This window comes from Podarcis melisellensis (assembly GCF_964234715.1).
Source record: "Podarcis melisellensis genome assembly, chromosome: 10".
NCBI lineage: Eukaryota > Metazoa > Chordata > Lepidosauria > Squamata > Lacertidae > Podarcis > Podarcis melisellensis.
Window position 1 is genome coordinate 69,812,584 of NC_138542.1, and position 24,812 is coordinate 69,837,395.

General features: G+C 46.1%; 1 protein-coding gene across 1 annotated transcript in view; it reads left to right on the forward strand.

Annotated features, from left to right (window-relative positions):
- EXOC4 (exocyst complex component 4) overlaps positions 1-19,441 on the forward strand; it is a 352,759-nt gene extending 333,318 nt beyond the window's left edge. The window contains exon 18 of the mRNA XM_081926878.1: positions 16,087-19,441. Coding sequence (XP_081783004.1) covers positions 16,087-16,324 — 238 coding nt within the window. The 3' untranslated portion in view covers positions 16,325-19,441. The remainder of the gene's footprint in view (positions 1-16,086) is intronic.
- Positions 19,442-24,812: the final 5,371 nt, after the last annotated feature.

Sequence of the window (24,812 nt, forward strand, 5' to 3'; positions counted from 1 at the left end):
GAATGGAAGGGTTCACTCTTCTTCTTCTTCTTCTTCTTCTTCTTCTTCTTCTTCTTCTTCTTCTTCTTCTTCTTCTTCTTCTTCCCCTCCTCCTCCTCCTCCTCCTTTTTTGGTGTTCACTCATAGCCAAGTATGATTATCTTCCATGAACACAGTCTTAACAATCAGTCTGTAAGTGACTGTTGAGGCCATTTCTGGATCCACACATCCTTCCACAGTGGGGATATAGGTTTTCAGGCAGGAGGTGATCACGGTGAAGGTTTGCCAAGTGTGTTTGAACATTTTCAAAGTCCATGATACCTTTGGTAAATAAAGGCTGTTCTCCAGTTGGAGCGCTCGCAGGCCAGTGTTTTCCAGTTGTCAGCGTTTATACTACATTTTTAAAAAATTGCCTTGAGAGAGTCTTTAAACCTCTTTTGTTGACCACCAGCATTACACTTTCCGTTTTTAAGTTTGGAATAGAGTGGTTGCTTTGGAAGACGATCATCAGGCATCCGCACAACATGACCAGTCCAACAAAGTTGTTGCTGAAGAATCATTGCTTCAACACTGGTGATCTTTGCTTCTTCCAGTACACTGGCATTAGTTTGCCTGCCTTCCCAAGTGATGTGTAAAAATTTTCAGAGACACCAATGATGGAATATTTCAAGGAGTTGGAGATGGCGTTTATAAGTGGTCCATGCTTCGCAAGCATTTTCACAGAAAGAAAGGGTTCACTGCTATTCCCAACAGTGTCCCACTCCCAATTGTATTGGGTCAGGGCGGGGGGCATTCCCTGCAGCTGTTATTGAATTGTTTGTTTTTTGACCAACAACAACAATCAACGGAGTCACAGGTCTCTCGCCATTTCATCCTTATTATCCCAAAACAGCAGGTGCAGTGGAGTGAGGGTGGTCCTGGCCAAGCGTTGTTTTTTTTTGAGCCAGGAACATCCTGATTTCGTAGCTCAAAGCTCCTTCAGGTGACCTGCTTGTGGAGGCAACCGCAATCCCCTAGCTGCTCCAGGATATGTGTGTCAAACAAATAAATGAGCTGCACAAATCAACATTCTTCTTCTTTTAAGCAGTCTGTTCAAAAGTGTAGAGCACCTAGCAGTAAGTTGGGCATTTAATACTCCATCCTGCCTGCCCTCTGCACAACACTGCCTCTCTCTTCTAGGTGGTTTTCCCTTTTGCAGCAAAGATGTTATGTAGATCCGCCATTTGAACATTTCCTGGGGGCACTTTTAATCCCTTTGCTCTAACCTTTTAAATATAAAGGCGTTCGTGGCCTTGGTAATGATTTTCACTGCCTGAATGTGGATGCTATTTGGTTGCTCTTAATGAAGAGGTGCAATTCCATTTTATTCAGCTAAAAATACCATTGTCAGGGGTACATTGATGGGTGAAAATTTAAGGGCGGGGAGGACCTTTTCTCACCTGGCAATTTTTGAAATTGAAGGGGAGCGTTGACTGTTTGATGACCTTTTCAGTCTACAGGAAACCTGTTTTCACATTCTCAGAGACAAGAAATTTCACATGGGAGCTGAATCCAGTACTTTCAGCCTCCTCTTCCTCCTCTGCTAGGGGGTGTGCTGGCAGAGTAGGAATACAGGCACCAGAAGTTGGCAGTTTCTGGGCCAAGTCAAAACTCGTCCACTGCAACCAACCCCTGAATAGACGAGGGGCTTGGTCTCACCACTCAAATAACCTGGCCCCTTGGTTCCCTTCTCCACTCTGAGTGGGACGCGGGTGGCGCTGTGGTCCAAACCCCTGAGCCTCTTGGGTTTGCTGGTCAGAAGGTCAGCAGTTCGAATCCACGCAGCAGGATGAGCTCCCATTGCTCTGTCCCAGCTCCTGCCAACCTAGCAGTTTGAAAACATGCCAGTGCAAGTGGATAAATAGGTACCACTGCGGCTGGAAGGTAAATGGCGTTTACGTGCGCTCTGGCAGTCATCACAGTCCTCTGTGCGCCAGAAGCGGTTTAGTCATGCTGGCCACATGACCCGGAAAGCTGTCTGTGGACAATCACCAGCTCCCTTGTCCTGAAAAGCAAGATGAGTGCCCCATCGTCGCCTTTGACTGAACTTAACCATCCAGGGGTCCTTTACCTTACCCTCTCTGGGTATCGCCCCAAATGCAGCATTGGACCCAAAGGGGTGCAGCTAATCCAGTGTCGGAATAACAGACCAGGTATTGTAGGCAGATCAGTCAGCAGTGCTGGCAGGCAGGAGGACCATCAGGCAGGAGGAGCAGGCTGGGCAACAAGACAAGTATCCGGGGGCAGCAGCAAGGCAGAGAACAATCTGGGACCTTGGCAAGGATCACTCTCTGGTTGCCCCCTCAAACAAAGCACCATCTGGGCATGTGCTGCAATGCTCTCCATCCCACAGAGGTGGGCTTAAGGCCATGTGTGTATCAGCCCTCCTTGAACTATTCCCATTACGGAGAGATGCCTGGGGACAAAGGGAGTTGCTTCCCTCTTGCACATGGAGATGCTGTCCTTTTCCGGCAGACGGAGGTGTCAGAAAGAGACAAGAGGGTAGAGAGGAGAGGAGTGTAGGGTGAGACAGGGGCTGGATCTAGACACATCAGTTAAATGTACAGTAGTACCTTGGGTTACATACGCTTCAGGTTACATACGCTTCAGGTTGCAGACTCCGCTAACCCAGAAATAGTGCTTCAGGTTGAGAACTTTGCTTCAGGTTGAGAACAGAAGCAGGACGCCCCATTAGCTAAAGTGGTTCTTCAGGTTATGAACAGTTTCATGTTAAGAACGGACCTCCAGAATGAATTAAGTACTTAACCTGAGGGACCACTGATTTCCTTAAGGAAATCAGCCCTGGGTGCTCACTGGAAGAACAGATGGTGAAGCTGAGGCTCCAATGCTTTGGCCACCTCATGAGAAGAGAAGACTCCCTGGAAAAAACCCTGATGTTGGGAAAGATGCAGGGCACAAGGAGAAGGGGACGACAGAGGACGAGATGGTGGGACAGTGTTCTTGAAGCTACCAACATGAGTTTGACCAAACTGAGGGAGGCAGTGGAAGACAGAAGTGCCTGGCGTGCTCTGGTCCAGGGGGTCACGAAGAGTCGGACATGACTAAACGACTAAACAACAACACCACTGTATTGCAAACTTTGTATGAGAAATTGGGTTGGCAAAAACAGAACTCCACACCGCCATCTGGTGTCACAGTGTTAGAATGCATAAACAACACATATAAAGCACTTTTTCTTTGCCAACGTAGCTGAGTCCAAGATAGAAGCAGGGTGAGAAGTAGCACCTTCTGCTTGTAAATTCTGCATCCCTCCCATCTTTTCCCACAACCTAAAAAGAAAGGCGGGTAAATATTGAATTGTCAACTTGAAAGGAGAAGTCTGTCACTTTGTTCTAACCTCTGAATGGGAGGAACTCTTTTTTCTGGGCTATGTCTTTGTACCAGGAAGCCCATCTAAAGAAGATGGGGAGACATTCTGCCACCAAGGTGTTTTTCACCTCCCCATAGGAGGCTATGCTGCTTCATGCTTTCCTCTCTCTAGACAGTAACAGATATTTCACGGAAGGTGGTATCATTCTGTTTCAGTGTACACCTCAGTGGGACCACTTAATCCCACGTTTTGCATATCCCATTGTCCATCTCTCCCTCTTAATTAAATTAAGCTGGTGCGGTGAACTTTTCAGCTGTCAGGAGAGGCTTTTGAACCTATTCAGAGAACAAGATAAGCCAGCAACAGCACTTCTCTCTTATCCAGAGTCACTTGACCTTGGTTGGGGAATGCTGCGCCCGCCCCCTGCCCCAATGCTTACGGTTCTCTAGAGCACAAAGGCATCACTTGGGAATGGCTAAAATAGACCAGCTGAGCACTGTACACACTTTTTGTGGAGGCTTCTTCCTCTTCAGATTCAGATTGTAAGAGTGAGGTGTGGGACACTTCCACACAGTGAGGCAATTCTCCAGCCAGGTGAGGTTTCGCTTCACCCCTTACGTGTTTTCTGCATTCCACCTTCTTCTGTTTCCCAAGAGAGCCCTCTATAGCAGTGCTTGGGCACCGTTTCCCGGGGACATTCCCCGGATTTACAAATCAGTCCCCATACAAAATCCCTGGAAGTTGAAAAGTGTCCCCGGGTTCATTGAAAAAAATCTGGTAACCTTACCGTGGTCCCAATCAGGCCTCCCCGTGTGGCCTGTGGAGCACTTTGGCCAGGTTGGGCCACACACCCCTGTCCTACCCCTGACACATAGCTGTCAAGCGTCCCTTATTTGGCGGGACAGTCCCTTATCTCAGCGCCATGTCCCGCTGCTGTTCCTTATTGATGATGTCCCTTAAATTAAGCTACTGAAGGCAATGGGGCCCTTTCTATGTCCAGCTGTCCTTTGTCAACAACAAATTGTTGCTTTTTTGTGTTGAATATATGCTATATGGTAATTTATGGACCTAATAGGTATCTAAAGCCATTAGCACCCAACAAAATATGTATTTTATCAAAGTAATTGTTGATCCCTTACTTTGGCTGCTGATCCCTTAGTTTTGAGGCTGCTGGTCCCTTATTTTCAAATCTGTAAGTTGACAGCTATGCCCTGATTTCATAGAAGATCTGGGTGTGGTGCAGGTAAAGATGTAGCTGTCTGGTCCATCAGGGCTTGCAAAACGCCATGCTCATTGCTATGTTCCAACCTAGAGTCTATGGGTTTCTCTCCAGCCTCTTCTATTTTGATGCCCATCCTGCTCCCCACTCCCTATTTTAATCTCAAAGGTGGACCCCACCTCGGTTGCCTCTGGTCCAGCCCTCTAATGGCCTTCCATCTATGGGCTAAGACCTTTCTGTTTCCAGGGGACTTTGATTGATTGCACCGATGTTTTTCCATGCCGTTGCCCTGCTGCATATTTATTTATCTTTAGCTCAGAGCTGGCTGCTGGTCTTTATCTGTGGTGTTCATCGTTGTAGTTTTCGATAAGCTATTGTGCTGTGTTCTGTATATTTTACGGTTTTCTTGTTGGCTGCCTTGGGCATCTAAACATGGAAAGGTGCAATAAGAAGCAAATAGGGAGGGAAGCATGGGGCTCGTCCCACAGTTCAGATGGCTTTGTAAGAAGGCAGGGCTCCTGCTCTGTTCTTTCACCACACCTTTGAAACACTGTGCCAGAAAAGCAGAGAGCATGGCACTAAGGGGGGAGATTATTGATTTTTGCCGTTGGATTAGCATATCTGGCAGATGGAGGCTGTCTAAGAACGGTTCAGAGTGGCATCTGTGAGCTGCCTGATGGGAAGCCCTGAACTTCACACATCAGATGTGGGATTTCAGCCGTGTGTGTGTGTGTGTGTGTGTGTAAAATGCAGCAGTCCAATCCACCGCACCATCAACCAGCTCTGTGCGGCCAAGAATAAACATTTGCCGCTAGCAGAGATTTAAGAGCGCAGATTTTCATTTTTGGCATGGGAGGGGAGGGGCAGGGAGGGGGGAAGTTGAATGCAAAATATATTGCGCTATGCAACTGAACATTACTTGGCAGAACCGATAAGCTAAGCTAGATACCGATATGCATCTGTCTACCTGACAGACACACTGTGACTGTATTAGCTTAAATCTAATTACTTTTTGAGTAAATTGTGGATAAGCCTGTATTTGTCAAATAAAGCCCAGTCCACAATCCAGTTAGCTGGTTTCGCTCTTTCCTTTCTATTCTTCCTTCAGCCCTGTTTGTGGAGAACTGGATTAGCTGGTGAACTGTTCTTGGGGCCAAGATTACAGGCACACATTGCATGCCTCCAAAAACACTCCTCATGTGAACTGGGGTCTGTTGTTCTCCCTCAGGTAACACGCATGCTGATCTGACACCCATAATGGCTCCCTTTTGTATACGTCTTAGATCAGGCATGTCCAAAGTCCGTTTCGGGGACTCAATCCGTCCTGCCAGTCAGTTTAATCCGGCCCCTGTGGCAGTTTATTTACTGGGGTAAAATCCTAAAAACCTCAACAATTTCAATGCTAAAAAATGCTCAACAACTTTGGGGTAAAATCATAAAAAAGCTCAACAACTTCAATCCTAAAAAGTGGTTAACAACTGTGGGTGGCCCTTTGGTCAGTCCTCACGGCCCTTCACTTCATCGAATCTGGCCCTCTTGCTCTCCTTCTTGCTTTCTGTGTACATTGATGGTGCCAGATAAATAACAGTAGTAGAGGCTCTGTGTAGGAATTGGAATGGAAGTTGCTTGTCAATCGTGTCCTTATTGCATATAAACAGATTGTCTTCCACCGAGTCCTGGCATTGGTCCATATAGCCCAGAATTTTCTCTGGCTGTCAGTGGTTCTACAAGGTATGAAGCAAAGGCTTTTCTCATTGTCTCCCTCCTGATCCTTTTAAGCAGGTCTGATTTCAAACTGGAGAAGCACTATGTGTTTACAATAAAGGTACTGTAAAGGGACCCCTGACCATTAGGTCCAGTCGTGACCGACTCTGGGGTTGCGGCGCTCATGCAAGCTGCTCTTTGAAAAAAGTTTGGACATCACTGTCTTAGATGGATTTCTGCCAGTATGAGGCCTCTTACAGGAAAGAACAGAAGAAGGTGGGAGCTCTTGTGGCTTGCATCTGAGGAAAAGATGAGTCCCTGACCCTCTCTAAATCAATGTCCTTTGACCTTGGGTCCCCAGATGTTGTTGGACTACCATGAACTGTGACCATTGAATAATCTGACTGGGGGTGATAGGCATTGTAGTTCAATGACATCTGGGGACCCAAGGTTGAAGACACTGCTCTAAATATCCTTCCTTCCTTCCTTCCTTCCTTCCTTCCTTCCTTCCTTCCTTCCTTCCTTCCTTCCTTCCTTCCTTCCTTCCAAATAGATATAAAAGACTGAGGGAGAGCAGCAATATGTTCCAAAAACCTCTCTCCTTCTGCAGTTTTCTCCTAATGTATTATTGCAATCTGCAGAGGTAGTTTGCAGTTGTTTTCTTGAAAAGAAAAGAAAAACCTGACCAGAGATCTAATCTATTAAGGATATAGAACTTCAGTGCATAGCTGTGTTAACACCTGACACTATTAAGCTCCATGCCTTGCATACCATAGACATCTACTCCGTATAAAATTGTATCACCACTGCAAATAAAGGGCAACAGCCAGTAGCAAAAGAGTCTGAAGTGGATGGAATTCATGTTTAAGGATGCAAAGTATGAGGCCTTATGGGGAATTGTGGACGCAGCAGACTCTCATCCCCCTAGGAACACCAAGTGCTGATACCTTCCAGATGTTTTGGACCTAGAAGCCCATTGGGATTGCACTGGGGTCATTAAAAGTAACCAGAGCTGCCCCAGACTAAGGTTGGTTCATTTCAGTGGAGCTTGCATGGCAGACGGCCCTAGAGAGTATTCCCAGATTTTACCCATGTTAATTAGTGGGGCCTTTTGGATTTTCAACCCCAGGTGCCAAAATGTTTTCTTCTGCCTTTGGCCATCAGAATCTTCTTCTGTCCTGTCCCTAGCTGTCAACGTTTCCCTTTCTTTAAGGGGAATTCCCTTATTCCGAATAGGATTCCTCGCAAGAAAAGGGAAAAGTTGACAGCTATGGTCCTGTCCTGCTGCTTTGGAATGGGGCACAGCTGGGGTTCATTTGGCTCTCCAGGCCTTTACACCCATCAGCTTTCCCCCCCCCCCCAAATATATCATTCCCAAGAAGACAGTTGGCTGGTTGGTTGACTATGTCTGCCCAGAACAATTTCCTTGTTCCTCATCCTCATCTTCCTGCACCTGGTTTGGGGTCTCTGGTCCTAAGTGACCTTCAGCCTCTATTTGAACCTTTCCCTGAAGCCTCGCTCTACGCCCTTCTTCCTTGCCCTCCCATTTTCCCTCCTTCTGTCTGCTCTCTTATATTGAGCCTGATCCCATCTCTCCTGTCCAAGACCTGACGCCAGGTTCTGCCTACATCTGGGTAAGATGTTCAGCCCTGGTTTACCTGAGACCTTGGGAGAATCCCTTCCAGCCAGAGAAGGCTATGCTGAGCCATTCGGTCTTCATACAAATCAGCTTCATCTGCCACCAAGCTATCTCTTGGCCTCAGTTCCCTGTCTGTGAAATGGGATCATGGTTTCTTCTGAAGGCAAAGGCACTATATATAATAAAGCACCCGGTGATTACAAGCGCCATATACGTGATAAATCACAATAGCCCCTTTGTTTCAGCATCTGGGTCCACTTCCCACACAGTTCGTGTTACGCACGCCAGGCTGCTCTCTGCTGCATTTGTTCTTCCCAGCGGGCAGCTAAAATTGTATTTTATTTTGTGCTGACTGGCGCACTCTTGTCGCTGCCTTTTCCTCCAAAGTGCTGACTGTCTCCTTCCTCTTCTTCAGGGAGGCATTTCATTTCCACCTCTCCCCCTTATTTGCAAGGAGGGAAGTCGCTTAATATTCTTTATAAAGTGGCACCCAGTTCAGATAATTTTTGTCCTTTGTGCAGTAAAAATGCAAATCTCTCTGACTTACGTGCAATGGCAAGCATTAATAAGTGATGTTTAAATAGACTGGATTAGCAGTTTTACTGATATATGAACAAGATCCCAGCTCTTTCTCCTCCCTCCCTGCCCCTCCTCCCGAATAATTTGCACATGCAAAATCAATTTGAATACAACACACTAAATTCAATTTAGTTTTTGTGTAGGAAATTGCACTTATCGGCCTGAACCATTAAATTTACTGTTTAATATGTACTTTCCAGCTCACTTGGTTAGAATTTCATTGCCCTTTATCTGTATAAATTTAATTAGGCCTGATATCATCAGTATATTATAGAACTAATTAAAGATTTAGATAAGTGTGGAGGGTGTTTCTTTAATGCCCTATAAAGTTCCACTTGGCAAAGGAGGGGATTTTTCCTTCCTGCTTTGCCACAGCACTTTGTGGGAGGCTAAGAGGACCCTGAGTCAGAGAATGCTTTTGGAAGCAACATGCAGCGAGTTTGAAGGTGTTAAACCTGACTTTCTCATACTCTTCCTTAATTAACCTGCAGTGTCTAGTTTGGGGTAGGGGAGAATTCATTTATCCATGAAATAAATTCCCTAGGTGAAGAGTGTACACACAGTATGACTGCTGCTGTGTGACATGACTGTTTGCTGACTCACGGGATCACTCCAGGTTGCTTATCCCATCATAAGGTAAAGGTAAAGTGACCCCTGACCGTTAGGTCCAGTCGTGGATGACTCTGGAGTTGTGGTGCTCATCTCGCTTTACAGTGGTACCTTGGGTTAAGTACTTAATTCGTTCCAGAGGTCCGTTCTTAACCTGAAGCTGTTCTTAACCTGAAGCACCATTTTAGCTAATGGGGACTCCTGCTGCCGTGCCGCCACCACCACACGATTTCTGTTCTCATCCTGAAGCAAAGTTCTTAACCGAAGGTAATATTTCTGCGTTAGCAGAGTCTGTAACCTGAAGCATATGTAACCTGAAGCATATGTAACCCAGGGTACCACTGTATTGGCTGAGGGAGCTGGCATACATGTGGCCAGCATGACTAAGCCGCTTCTGGCGAACCAGAGCAGTGCACGGAAACACCATTTACCTTCCCGCCAGAGCGGTACCTATTTATCTACTTGCACTTTGATGTGCTTTCAAACTGCTAGGTAGGCAGGAGCAGGGACCGAGCAACAGGAGCTCACCCCGTCACAGGGATTCGAACCGCTGACCTTCTGATCGGCAAAGCCCTAGGCTCAGTGGTTTAACCCACAGTGCCACCCGCATCCCTATCCCATCATAGCTGGCCACTTCGTCATGTGATATCCCCTGGCCAGGCATTTCCTACATGTTAGATGGGCTTTGTCTTTTCAGGAATGGCAATGAGTGCCTGTTTGGAAACTATGGCTGGTTCAGAACGACTGATGAGGGCCGGTTATTTGCGGCATTCGACTCCATTGCTTTTTAACCTGCATTGTCTCCTAGTGAGCTGCCAAACCCCATTCAAAGTTCTGGTTATCGCTTTCAAAGTCAGGTCCATTTTGGATCCAGTATGTCTGAAGGACCAGCTGCTCCAGCATGATTCTTCCTACCCACCTCTTAAGTTCTTCTGGGGAGGCCATTCCTCTGCATCCAACCGGTCCATGACAGCCACATTTTACCACAATGTACAGTGGTACCTCGGGTTAAGTACTTAATTCGTTGCGGAGGTCCGTCCTTAACTTGAAACTGTTCTTAACCTGAAGCACCACTTTAGCTAACGGGGCCTCCAGCTGCTAACCTATTTCTGGGTTAGCAGAGTCTGTAACCTGAAGCATCCTAACCTGAAGCGTATGTAACCCGAGGTACCACTGTATTCATGTCTGTACGCATTACTCATCTGCAGAACCCAGAGAAGTGTGAATTGTGAATGGCAGCCTTGTGGTTTGTGTATTGTTTTGAAAGTGTGAATTTGGTAGGTTCACCTTTAAATGCACGCTGAGCAGATTTATTTCTATCCCATCCCTACTTGGGAGCTTGCTTTAGCCCCTTCTCTGTAGCCTTCAGGACCACTAAAACTGTTTCATTCAGTTGGGCTGTTGGGGCTGTCTGATCTGTGGAGTTTGTGTATGATGCTGCATTTTTTATTAAGTTAGTTGTTTGTTTTCAATTAATTTTACTGCTCAGGTTCTGTTATGTTTGTGAGCTTCTGCAGTGATTCCTGTGCTTTGGGACTCTTCACTGCGCAATTTCTGGCTGTGGGCCTAATTAAAGGTCAATCCAGCCCATTGCTATCAGCCATTGAGTAGCCAAGGGTCTCGAGAATAGAACCCAGCTCTCTGATCCTGTTGTCTTTTTCCTGCCCTGTCACTGGAGACGAGATCAGAGACAAGTCTGGACTCTGCAGCAACTGATTCCTCAACTTCCTTCCCATTCAGAACATACAAATGGAGTCTTGAACCAGAACCACACCTTATAAAAATAAAATATTGGTGCAATTCTTAAAAGCCTCTTTTTTTTTTTCCTGGGAAAGCTCTGTGGGGAGAAGCAATCCTATCTTGAACTGCCTGCCTTGGAGGAAAGTCCCTAGATATTTAAAAATAATAATAATCTCAGTGGAAAGGCAGTCAAGATGAAACAATCTCCCATGAGTGCCATCAATACTTTTCTCCATTTAAATGCTAATTTTCACCTCTAACCCTGGCTAGCCTGCATAAACAAAACAAAAGAAAACAAAATGTTTCAAGGGGTAGTCAGGGGAAATTCCTGATTGAATCCTGATCTGGATAAGATTTGATTTCTTCTCAAGATGGTGGCCGGGGGTGGGGGGGATTTGCATTTAATTTGAAGGAGGCAGCTCCTCAAACGTTCCTGAATCTGTCTGCGGAAAGTAGCTTGCAGCCTTTGCCTTTCCCATTCCAGCCTCCTCTCTGCTTGTATCCCCTTTTTGTCTCTCCCCCTCCCCACGCACCCCCGTGCACCCTCTTAGAATGAAGAATTTATTTGGGGCAGAATTTCTTTCCCTCTTGCTCTCCTTCTTGCTTTATGTGTACATTGATGGTGCCAGATAAATAAACAACAGTAGTAGAGGTTCTGTGTAGGAATTGGAATGGAAGTTGCTTGTCAATCGTGTCCTTATTGCATATAAACAGATTGTCTTCCACCGAGTCCTGGCATTGGTCCATATAGCCCAGAATTTTCTCTGGCTGTCAGTGGTTCTACAAGGTATGAAGCAAAGGCTTTTCTCATTGTCTCCCTCCTGATCCTTTTAAGCAGGTCTGATTTCAAACTGGAGAAGCACTATGTGTTTACAATAAAGGTACTGTAAAGGGACCCCTGACCATTAGGTCCAGTCGTGACCGACTCTGGGGTTGCGGCGCTCATCTCGCTTTATTGGCCAAGGTAGCCAGCGTACAGCTTCCGGGTCATGTGGCCAGCATGACTAAGCTGCTTCTGGCATACCAGAGCAGCGCATGGAAATGCCGTTTACCTTCCCGCCGGAACGGTACCTATTTATCTACTTGCACTTTGATGTGCTTTCGAACTGCTAGGTTGGCAGGAGCAGCGACCAAGCAATGGGAGCTCACCCCGTTGCGGGGATTTGAACCGCCGACCTTCTGATCGGCAAGTCCTAGGCTCTGTGGTTTAACCCACAGCGCCACCCACGTCCCTGTGTTTACAATACTTCTCAGTTATTTGGAGGCCACCAACCGCACAAGAGCATGGCAGTCACTACCCTCTAATATTGTCCAATGCTTCCTTCCCACCTCCCTCCACAACTTACATCAGTGTCCCCATTGGCTCTCTGACCCCAAATGATTGGCCACAGTCAGTGCCACTCTCCTTTTGGGGGACCTAAGTGATGTAAACTCAGATGGCAGTCAGCTAGACCCTTGGCTGCTGCTGTTTTCAGGGTCATTTTGAGTCGATCAGGCCTTGGGTCTGCACTCTGTCCCTGGCATTGCCGTCGGTCCCATGTTACAGGGGAATGCAGCAACCAGAATTAGTTGGGGAGCAATTTCATAGGGTGACGTTCAACTACATATTATACAGAGTATACCTACTGAAATTAATGAACATGGCTTCAGTTGGAGAATGACCCACACAATTTGCCTTGCACATATCACTGCTTGGCATGTGCATTCCTCTGCCAGTGTGGGACTGCACCCTTGATAAATGTCTGTCACCCTCCTTGTGTGTGAAAGGAGGCTGTCTAAAACAGGCATAGGCAAATGTGGCCCTCCAGATGTTTTGGAACTACAACTCTCATCATCCCCAACTAAGAGGACCAGTTGGCAGGGGGTTGGACTCGATGGCCCTTGTGGTCTCTTCCAACTCTATGATTCTATGATGGAAGTTGTAGTCCCAAAACATCTGGAGGGCCAAGTTTGCCTATGCCTGGTCTAGAAACTGGAAAGCAAACATTTCTGATGCATTTTGGATCCTACAGCAACGTTGCACAATGCAGGGTCCCATCACATCAGGTCCACCAAGTCTCTCCAACTAGCCTGCTAACCTTCTCCTTTCCAATAAGTTGCACATATGAGCAGTGTAAAATTGGGCGGACTTTTTTGAAAGAAAAAATTGGCTGCATGTGAAGTGAGGGGAGGTGGTAATGCTGGAAGGAACCCCTTTTCAGACATGCTTGTTTGTACATTCAAGTTTTCATTGTGGGGAGAATCGAAACTTTGATCTCTCACCTGCAGTCTGCAAATACACTCATGGGAAAAAGAAAGTGCACCCTCTTTGAATTCCGTGGTTTTTTACATATGAAGACATAACAACAATCATCTGTTCCTTAGCAGATCTTAAAATTAGGTAAATACAACCTCAGATGAACAACACATGGCATATTACACTGTGTCATGATTTATTTAACAGAAATAAAGCCAGAATAGAAAAGTCATGTGTAAAAAATAAGTACACCTTATGATTCAATAGCTTGTAGAACTACCTTTAGCAGCAATAACATGAAGTAATTATTTTCTGTAGGACTTTATCTGTCTCTCACGTTGTTGTGGACGAATTTGGGCCCATTCTTCTTTACAGCGTTACTTCAGTTCATTGAGGTTTGCTGGCACTTGCTTATGCACAGCTCTCTTAAGACCCCACACAGCATTTCAATTGGGTTGAGGTCTGGATTTTGAGTGGGTCATTGCAACACCTTGATTCTGGGGGTTTTCAGTCACTTCCTTGTAGATTTGCTGGTGTGCTTGGGATCCTTGTCCTGTTGCATGACCCAGTTTCAGCCAAGCTTCAGCTGTTGGGCAGATGGCCAAGCATTTGTCTGTAGGAATTCATGGTCGACTCAATGACTGCAAGGTTCCCAGGTCCTGTGGCTGCAAAACAACCCTTCCATCATTGTGTTTGACAGTTGGTATGAGGTGCTTGTTCTGGGTTCCTGTGTTTGGTTTTTGCTAAACGTGGCACTGCATTATGGCTAAACATCTCCACTCTGGTCTCATCTACCCAAAGGACATTGTTCTAGAAGTGGTTTGTTCAGATACGACTTTGCAAACCAAAGCCATGCTGCCATGTTCTTTTTAGAGAGACGAGGCTTTCTCCAGGAAACCCTTCCAAACAAACCATACTTGTTTGGTCTTTTTCTAATTGTACTGTCACAAACTTTAACATTTAACATGTTAACTGAGGCCTGTAGAGCCTGAGACGTAACTCTTGGGTTTTTTGCAATTTCTCTGAGCATTGCACGGTCTGACCTTGGGGTGAATTCACTGGGACGTCCCCTCCGGAGAAGATTGGCAACTGTCTTGAATGTTTTCCACTTTTGAATAATCTTCCTCAGTGTAGAATGATGGACTTAAAATTGGTTGGAGATTACCTTAGAATCCTGTATCTTGGGAGGCAGCTCTTACTTCTCTAAGCATTGTGTCGTCTTTCCTTCTTTGCATTGTGTTAAAACACACCTGAATGCTCCAGACCAGCAAACTGCTAAAACCTCGGCTTTTATAGAGGTGGGCACATTTGCTGATGATCAATTAAGCAAGGGCATTTGATTAGCAGCCCCTGTCTGCTACTTAGCCTCTTAATTCCTACGGGAGCAGTAAGGATGTACTTAGTTTTTCACACTTGATTTCTCCATCGGCATAAATAAATCATGACACGATGTAATATGTCATGTGTTGTTGTTCACCTGGGATTGTATTTGCCTAATTTTAAGACCTGCTAGGGAACAAATGATTGCTATTATGTCCTGATATGTAAAACCACAGAATTCAAAGAGGGTGCACTTTCTTTTTCCCATGACTGTAGGTGCACCATGTGATTTTCCTGTTTAGGGGGTTGTTGGCTGCCCAGAAACTGAGAATGAAGCACCTAGACCAGAAAATGCAGTGTGTGTGTGCGTGTGTGTGTGTCTTCCTGATGATTTAAAAGTTGTGCTGCTGGGCAGAATGCCTCTCTCTAGCCTCTCCTAAAAAAATCAAACAAAACATTTCTGATGGCTGGAAGCAAAAACTATGAAAAGGGAACAAAGGCTAATCAAGAGGCGAATTCTTCTCCCTCTCTCTTTCATATTTCATTATTTGATAACATCAGGAGAGCAGGCCTATCAGAATTGCTTTGGCAAAGGCAAACAGGAAGCACGCCTGATCAATATTTATTAATACTTTTCAAAGACAGGGGAGGCAAACCTTGAGCGGAGCGGCTAATCGAGTGAGTAATTCCGCGTGCATAGGCCGGCTGGCCAAAGGCAACACCAGGCCAATCAAGGCAGTGGTTTTAATTGCAGCCAATTAAAAATGCAGGTTTCTCTCTCCCCAGCCCCCGCACCACTGCCTTTATATTAATTGTTTATTTTAATTAGAAAATAATCTGATTCTCTAAGGAGTGGCAAGTAACTCCTGAAAGCAGTGAGTTATGCATTCTGGTCAGAATGTCCTTTTGCAACTTCAGCCATTTGGCCTCCTGTGGATGGAGTTTGTGGGCTCATCCAGTCTTCTACTTGTCCCGCGACTTTTCCCCTGGGAGAACCCAATTTTTGCGGCTGAATCGGAGCAAACGTCAATTGGGTTTTCTGCAGATTGCCATTTGCTGTGATTCAGCATGAAAGAGCGGGTTCTCCCAGGGAAAGGGGAGGGGCAAACAGAAAAGAACTCGGACCCGTGGCTAGAAAACATGGGACAAGCAGAAAACTACTCAAACCTTGCTTTCAAGGCACGGAACAAGTGGAAGCGTGGATGAGCCCTTTGTCTACTCAATACAGTGCCAGATCATGGCCTCCTCATTTCAAATAGGCTGGGTTGCACTGGCTGAGCGGGAGAAGGTAGGCATAGTCTAAGCACCTGTCCACCTAGCACAGTGTTGCCTATACTGACTGGCAGCGGCTGCCCTGAGTTTCAGATGGAGGACATTCCTAGTCCTACCTGGAAATGCCAGGGACCTTGTGCATGAAAAATAGACGCGCCACCATTGGGCTACAGCCCTTCCACTAGGACAGCTCTTCCTCTGGAGGCAGGTAATAGTTCTTGAAAATGACTTTCATCCATTCTAGTCCCAGAACCACTTTGAACCCTAACCTCCTACACAGAACTCGTTTTAATTTTCTTTCTTATTTTAATCTATAGTCTCCATTTTTCCCTTTCTTTCTTTTCTGTCAGTGCGATTCCTGTTTGGTCAGCCGACAGCACAGCTGAAGTAAATGTGGAACTTTCCTCTTTGCATTGCAGGCAATACTACGAGATGCTGTACAACACCGCAGACGAGTTGCTGAATCTGGTGGTGGATCAAGGGGTGAAATACACTGAGCTGGAGTACATCTATGCCCTGAGCTTATTGCACCGCAGCCAGACCGGCGTTGGGGACCAAACCACCCAGAACATGAGGCTGCAGCGCCTGAAAGAGATAATCTGTGAGCAGGCAGCTATCAAGCAAGCCACCAAGGACAAGAAAATCACCACGGTTTAATTTATGCCATTGTGGGAGGGCGGCTAGCCAGAGAAGCTTCATGCTTGCTTGCAGCCAACAAGAATTGCATTGTTTTGGGCACTGCATTGTTAAAGCGGGGTGTATGTTTGATATTTGGGTCTTACGCCCTTTTCATGAAAATATTATCCATTGGGTTTTTTGGGTGGGCATGGGTTAGAGGCCAGTTATGTGGCAAGATGAGATTAAGAAATGTCACCATGATGAAACTGAATGCAAATGACTGGTGTGCCTGTCACTTTAGAGCTTTGATAGATTTAGCTGGGCGTGAGGGAGGGGAGTAAAAAAGGGAGGTGTACCTGTTGTTCACTTGATCTAGTTGGATCTACAGCATTGAGAAAGACTGATAAGTAATTTTTAACTAAAATTCAGTTCTAGCTGTCAAAATGAGAGGGACGGACGTAGCTGAAATTCCTGCCCCCTTCCTATCAAGTGGTTTTTGATTGTGCCAGTACTATCATGATACACAGCTGCCCTTATTTCCAAGATTCTCCTTTTCCCAGGTAAGCTGCAGATGAAGCTTGTCCACCATCTTGAATAGCATTTAACTGGTTTGTATGGGAAAGGGAGAGAGAGCCAGATGCCACATGGCTCCACGGCTTTGGATTTATACCATTTCCCGTGGTATACACCTGTTTCTCTGTATCATCTAGCCAAGCAGTGAGGAAAAGTTTGTCACTCCTTTCCCCCCGGTATTTCAGTTGGTTGTGGAAATATTCTCTGCACCACTCAGCAGTCGACCAGCTCAGTAAATGCTTACATGCTTACTCTGTGGTACGTTACCACTTGATTAATAGAGAAGACCATTTGCCATCCGTAACCAATATCACTGGGTCTCCCTGGAGATGCTGGCTCTAAATCCGCAAAGCTCATTAGCTATCTAATTGGGGATCGTTGGTTTCTTTCAAGGTTTTTCTCTCCAGTTCAAAAGCGGAAGTTGGGTTGTTACAACTTTCTTCAGTGGCTGCAACTCAAGGACACTTCCTACATTACAGCAAGCCTGAGAGGTTGTGTTTGCTCATACAGAACACACTTGATCCACGCAGCCCATAGGTAGCTAGTTCGGCAAGGGGAGGGGTCTGCCACCTTTCTTGGCAGAGGTGGCTATAGGACCAGTGTGTGGTCAACAGGGCAGACTCCAAGCTGCCATTGCAAGAATATCTGTTTGCTGTCCTTCAGGCTTCAGGTTGAGCACAACCAGGTCAAAGATGATGTCTGAAAGTTGTCAAGTAACCTTTCTGTAAAAGTTTAGCACATAGCTGCCACAGCTAGCTCAGATCTGTTCCTAATAATGACGAGGTTTGCAGATCACATGAAACCATAGTTAAACATAAACTGTGGTTTGCTGTGAATGAACAGCATGCTGGTCCACGCTGCTCAGAAGCCCACCGTCCGTCCCCTGGTTCCTTCTGTTGCTGCACCAAAGAGGAAAGAAACCCGTGTCTTGCTTTGCTTTTTGTGTGGACCAGCACTTGTGGTATGCTTCTTACCAAACAAACCACAAATGGAAGCCATTTTCTCCCTAGACTTACCACTCATGGTTTGCTTAAGGGAAACAAACCACAAATGCTAGTTTACACATAAACCACTGCCAGCCTTTGGTCCCCACCCCCCGTGCGACAGCCACAGGAGCAAAGACTTTTGAACAGCTTACACCCAAATGCTGCTCATTCATATTAAACCATGGGTTTCCTTAAGCTACAGTTCTGTGTGTTTTCCAAACGGGGGACCAATGTCGCATTCTGGCCATTGACTTAGGTCAGCCAGCTCCATAGACACCTCCCTTCCCTTCACCTTGGAAAGCTTAGAAATATTGTCTGCTTCTCTATAACGTTTATTGAAAGGGAGTCAGGTCAGAGGAGAGGGCGATACAACTCTGACACTGTGGGTTTTGCCCTTCACTGCAGGACAGGCTGTGTTCTCTCCTCTTTCACAAGATTGCACACTCCCTTTGCCTACAGCTTGAAGTAGAAGTTGAGCTGGTTCTTTTCCCTTGCTGCTTACGTTGCTTTCCTCTTGGTTCGACTGGAAAATTAAAGGACAATTTTGGAGCCCTTAATTACTGTACAGTGGTTTGCTTGGATGCACTGGTACTCTCCAAGGCTTATTCAGCAACTTCCGTGCAGTGATTTTTAAGGAGGTTGCAAGTCAGGCTTTGAATTCCCTGAGGAGGTCAGACTTTCCCCACCATCCTATGAACAGCAACATTTCAGGCACGAAGAGGAGATACACTTAACTAAGGTCACAGGAACCCAGGAGGTCCCCTGGAAGATATTGCCGTGCCTGTTCAAAATGGCTCTGGGTTGTTGATGTCTTAGTGGTGAAACTTAAGAACAGCTTTCACCAGCTCGCTCCAAACATCAACATTTTCCCCGACCCTGCCTGCAAGTAGCATGTGGAAGAAACCCATAAAAAGGCATTTGAGTTCTTAATCCACAGGAGAATAATGCAGAATAGGATTTGGCCAAAGACAGTGAAATTAGATCTTACAAGTTTCCAGCCCCATATTTCCCTTCTGATGCTAATGAGATGAGCAGATGCTTGCGATACAGGATTGGCAAGATGGATGGATGATCATTCTCACCTTCAAGTACCATTTTTTAAAGAAGTTTATCTCCAGCTGGAAAACCTGAAGTTATTTATTTTGGGGGGGAACTGTCCAGGGGGGAACGTCAATGGTAGGTGGAAAGGAACCAGCAGGTGCAGGAGGAGGGGTTAAGCACCTCCATCCCCTGTAAGTGAGCCCCACCTGCATCCTTCCATTCCTGTTAACTCAGCGCAAGCAAATGCAGTCAAGGAGGTCTACTGCCCAGGTCTGCATAGGGTGCCAGAAGCAGAGGCCACTGAAATGAAAGAAGACACAAGGTGCTTTTTCCTCCAGTCCTTGGTATGCACACAACCCTAGTTCCATGAGAGTTTCTCCCTTGAGATGCTGTTGGCAGTGGATCACACCATGAAGAATAAAAGTACTTGGGCTGGGGAGAGGGAGGGTGATGTGAACTGAAAAGATCCTTTTCTGTATGATCTGAGACAAATTAATAGGCGGCACTTGCGCATATTCTATATTGGTTTTTGCTATTAAATATTAACACATGTATACACCCTGCTTTGAGCTTAATTTGTTCTTTGAGCCGCATCCCAAACATAAAGGCCTTCCAAACATCGGAAAGAGGCAAGCCTCCAGGAAAAAGGAAATTATGCAGTAGGCAGATGTAGCCTCTTACAAACTGGTGCATGGGTTATAATCAGGAGGACTCTCTCTGCTGCCTTCCTATTCTACACAATCTAGAAATATTTGCTGAGAGACCTAGTCTGTGATGACGGTGTACCAGCCAGACGTAGTGAGAAGCAGCTTTGGCTATTAGAAAGCCCAATTTCAGGTTCATCCAAGAACAAGCAAGGGCGACTTTCTAATAGAGCGGCTGATGATTTGCCAAAGGTATTTTGCTGCACAGCTCAGCGGAGGAAATTGCAAATGCTCGCGGATCCAAAACCCTAACAAGCCAATCTTCCCCCTTGATTGCCACTTGCTCCTACGCCTAACAGAGTGAACTGTGAACACTGATGCAATGAACATCCTCATAAATTGCCGCTGATGAAAAACAAATTTGATGATTACGGCTGGGCAATAAGCGGCCTGAATTGTGTTTATTACTGCCTCCTCCCTACACCCCCGGCTCAGTTGGATAGATGAAAGCAGCAAGAGACGGGAGGAAGGCAAAACGTGGCCCCGCGATCACAGTTATTAAGCCCGCCTCTGCGCACTGGGGGTCTGGATGTGGACATCCACGTTCACATCTCTGCTCAGCCATAAAAGCTTATTGCGAGACAATTACATACAAGACAGGGGCTCTGTGATTTTATCTCCCAATGTTTCTCTCTTTCCCTAAAAGCTGCTACTTGGGCGAGGGCCACAGGATAGGATGCTTAAACACACACACCCCATTCCATTATGCAGCTGACATCCACGCACAGTGCCAATTTGCCATGATTCTGTTTGAATCTCCTGCACCTTGCATTGCTTGTCCCCGGGTGCGTGTGGCCTGATAGAAATCACTATCCCTGGCTCACTAGCCTGCTTCAAAGGATGCTTGCAAAGGCAGAATAAGAGACTGTCAGTGTTTGTAAAAAGCAAAAAGGAGGAAAGGGTTCTGACCTCCCTTTGTCTCCTCAGCCTGGTCCTTGGACCCTTGTCGGCACAAAAGAGTCCACGAAAATATCCTTGCAGAGTTTTATTCTCAAAAGTCTTTGTGCAAAACACGACTGAACAACTACACACACCAGCACCAATCAACGAACCAACCCAAACACCAGCCTCAGCAACCAAACTAACATTTCTCACTCTATATACAGTGGTGCCTTGCAAGATGAAAAGAATCCGTTCCGCGAGTCTCTTCGTCTAGCGGTTTTTCGTCTTGCGAAGCAAGCCCATTGACGGCTTAGCGGATTAGCGCTATTAGCGGCTTAGCGGCTTAGAAAAAGGGGGGGAGGGGAAAAAACCTGCAGGAACTCGCAAGACATTTTCGTCTTGCAAAGCAAGCCCATAGGAAATTCGTTTTGCGAAGCACCTCCAAAACGGAAAACTCTTTCGTCTAGCGATTTTTCCGTCTTGCGAGGCATTCGTCTTGCGGGGCACCACTGTATACAACTTTGTGCGGGCCACTGAGTCATGCTGACCCAGCTTTATTCGCATTAAAGAAACAGCGGCCATTTTAGCCGTGACAGAGACAAGGAGTTTGGCATGTTGCTTTTGTTCTCAGCCATCTGAAGCAGAAGGAAGGGGATGAGGAAGCACTTGTTATCCCAGTTGACTCATGGATACACATGTACGCATGTACCTGTATCTTACTTGCAAGTTCACAGCGCTACTCTTTTGGTGGCGAGGGAGGAGTTTTTGCTGGAGACAATTGCACACCACAGACATTGTTGGAATAGACACGATTATTTTAGGCGCACCCACTTCACCTTACTTAATTGGGTGAAATGAGCACAATCTAAACAGTAAATCCCAATATTATCTTGCTTGCTTGGGGGAGTTAGGAAAAAAAACATGCAATTCCTGTGATTGAAAATATTTGGTCCCACAAAATGGCTCGCAGAGAGTAAAAATTGGTTTTGAGGCTTGAACAGAAATATGAAAAAGTAAGCTAGTTAGTTGATATAAATAGCTAGAGTTCAAACTGATGTTTCAGGGAGAAGGGCAATAAGGTAGCAAGGAGGAGGAAGACACCAATAATTCCCTACTCTCCCAAGTACCAATAATTCCCTACTCTCCCAAGTAGGGAAAGACAAAGAGAAGCAATCTCCTTGGTTTCACTATGGATGCCTGGTCACAACTCAGTGCAGGCTTCCTAGCACTGAGGAGTTGATTTGGCTGGTAGAAGAGATCCAGACAATAATGTAGAATTGGTTTTAACTGTCTGTGCTCCCTGTTACAGACTACAACCAGCCCAATAAGGCTTTTCCCCAGTCTTGCCACAATTTCCATAAAACAGGTTGCTGCTCTTCCCATTTTATGGATGAAGAACAAAGGCTCAGAGAAAGAGAGACTTGCTTAAGGCCACTCACACTTAGGTTTGGACCCCTTTGCCATCTTCTGCCTCACCCTGCTCACCTGAAACTCAACAGCCACTTCACAAAGCAAGGACGCCCAAAGCCGAACTTCATGGGGCCAGGGGGGTGGGGCAAAGAACACAACACACAAAAGGCACTTGTGTGTTTTGTGTCTACATGTGGGAGCAAGAGAGAGCAGCTACCTCCACCCTGTTCCTTAGCCTGTGTGATTTGATACTCTGTCTACCCCGAAATTAAAGCCTACTGAGATCTTAATAAGGAACAGCCTGTGAGAGAGATTGGAAAATTATTTAGATATAGATAATTAGGGCTTGAGACTGCAGCAGCAGAAGCACAGGAACTGATAGAAGCTTCTGCTCTGATTCGGCTTTTGAGTATGGAGCAGCCACTATTTACAATTGTGTCAAACTGAATTGGCTCTGTTGTATATGTATACACACCCCCCAAAAAAATATTTTACAGGTCATACACTAAGCATTAAATTTCAAGAGAGAGAGAGAGATCCAGATTGTAGCTTTGCAACCCAGCTCAGTCACTTTAAAAGAGCCAGTGTGGTTCAAAAGTGTGTGTGTTCAGCTGAGACCAGGAAGACCCAAGTTTGCTTGCTTGTTTTTTTTATTTTATACTATACCACCCATTAGCAGTAAGTTCAAATCCCCACTCGGCTACTGAGCTATGGCCATCCCTCTCTGAACAAAGGATAGGAGAGGGCTTCCATGTCCTGCTTCTGTAATTCCAGAGATAGGGTTGCCCTAGTTTATATTTATATTTTATATTTTGTTTCATTTTAGTAGGTCTGGGGTGGAAATACTTCAAGAAACCTGCCTAGGGTGGCCAAGCAGAGTCTCTGGCCACCGCGGGCCACAACTGCAAACAAAAGGTCTTCACTTAGTTATCTGGAGATACTTTTGGATTCTGTTGTTGTTTTTTTTAAAGAAGCCAATCTTCAGGCGGGTGCCAGCTTCAGTTTTTAGAAGGGGCTATTTTGCCCGCTATTCTCCTGCGCCTTCTCTGAGTCGTTTTTTTTTTAAGAACCCTTTTCCTGCGTCGGTGGCGACGCATCCAGCATCTGAAATACATATGGCTAATGTGATCAAAATGGAGAGCCATTGCGGCGAGGTGCCGTCAAGGAGCAATTCTGCTGGAGATGAGCAAAGTGCCAGCCATTCCCACCATGCCAAAGTCGAGCAGATGGCGGTGGCTGCTGCTTCTTTTTTTCCAGTCCTGAAGTTTTTAATAATCCCTTCTTCTGGCTGAACCCTTGTGAATCCCAGTGGATGGGGCAGGCATTTTCCAGATGGTGGGAAATAAACTCTGGAACACTTCAGTGCGGAGAACTCATTAACCTAGGTGCCAATTTGCACAGAAGTTCATGGAAGCCGCCCTGGCACCAGCCCGTCTCTTCCGTGAGCTCCCACCAAGTCAGCAGCTCAAGTCTTCCACGGATGGTTTGCCGGCCTAGCCGTTAATTTGATTACGGGCGGTGCTTTTTGCACAGGGAGCCTGGCTTCTCCAGCTGAATTCTCAACAGGATTTTAAGAACGCTTATCCCCGTGGCTGTGCCTAGGCTTGGAACTGGAATTCTTATCAGCTAAACAGTCAGGTGCATTCCATATCAACTTTATTTGAGAAGAGCGAACAAATACAATTTGCTGTCATATATAAATATGCGCAATGATCTCAATTCTCGGAGTGCCAGATCTTACACAGCCTTAAATGCACCATCCAAACACATGGAGAAGGTATCTGTGAGCTCAAGGGAACCCCATGGTGTGATAAATAAAAACGAAGGCTGAGCATGCTCAGTGGACACAGAAATGCTGAGTGACGGGGGGTGGGTGGAGGAATTTAATATCTTAAACAGGAGCATCCCACACTACAAGGTTTTGCTACAGCCCCCATCCCTCCAGGTTGGTTAGCATTTCCTCCCATTCCTTATCATAGTAGCTTAAAAGGTAAAGGGACCCCTGACCATTAGGTCCAGTCGTGACCAACTCTGGGCTTGCGGCGCTCATCTCGCTTTACTGGCCAAGGGAGCCGGCGTACAGCTTCCGGGTCATGTGGCCAGCATGACTAAGCCGCTTCTGGTGAACCAGAGCAGTGCACGGAAACGCCGTTTATGTTCCCGCCAGAGTGGTATCTGTTTATCTACTTGCACTTTGACGTGCTTTTGAACTTGTTGGCAGGAGCAGGGACCGAGCAACAGGAGCTCACCCCGTCGTGGAGATTCGAACCGCCGACCTTCTGATCGGCAAGCCCTAGGCTCTGTGGTTTAACCCACAGTGCCACCCGTAGCTTACCAGACTCAAAATAGTCAAAACAGTAAGTGAACCCATAGCCCCATCAATTAAAATTGGCTCCTTCTACCACCAATTCAGCCACTTGGCTGTGCGTTGGATTAAAAACAGCCACATAGTAAACACAGCACATATTAATGTATATGCCTGGCATATGCTCCTAATTAAGATGACTAACTTATTTTAAACTGCATCCTTCGTATTTCAAAATAGTAGCAACAGTGAATGGAAGTGAGATCAAGGGGGCTCAGATCACAGCCCCCCCCACTGCAAAGCTGACATACACCAGTGACTCACAACCTTGCATGCCATGTTGGTTGTGAGAATGGGCTAGTGCAGCCCAGTGGTTAGAATGTCAGACTGGGACTTGGGAGACCAGGGTTCAAAACTGCACCCAGCCACAAAGCTCACGGAGTGTATAGCGTCCACATTTCCCTTTTTTAAAAAAGGGAAATTCCCTTATTCCAAATAGGATTCCTCGCAAGAAAAAGGGAAAGTTGACAGCTACGCCCGAGTGGCCTTGGTACAGTCCCTGCCTCTCAGCCTCACAGGGGTTCTGCGAGGATGAAATCGAGAGAAGGAGAAGCATGTACACTACC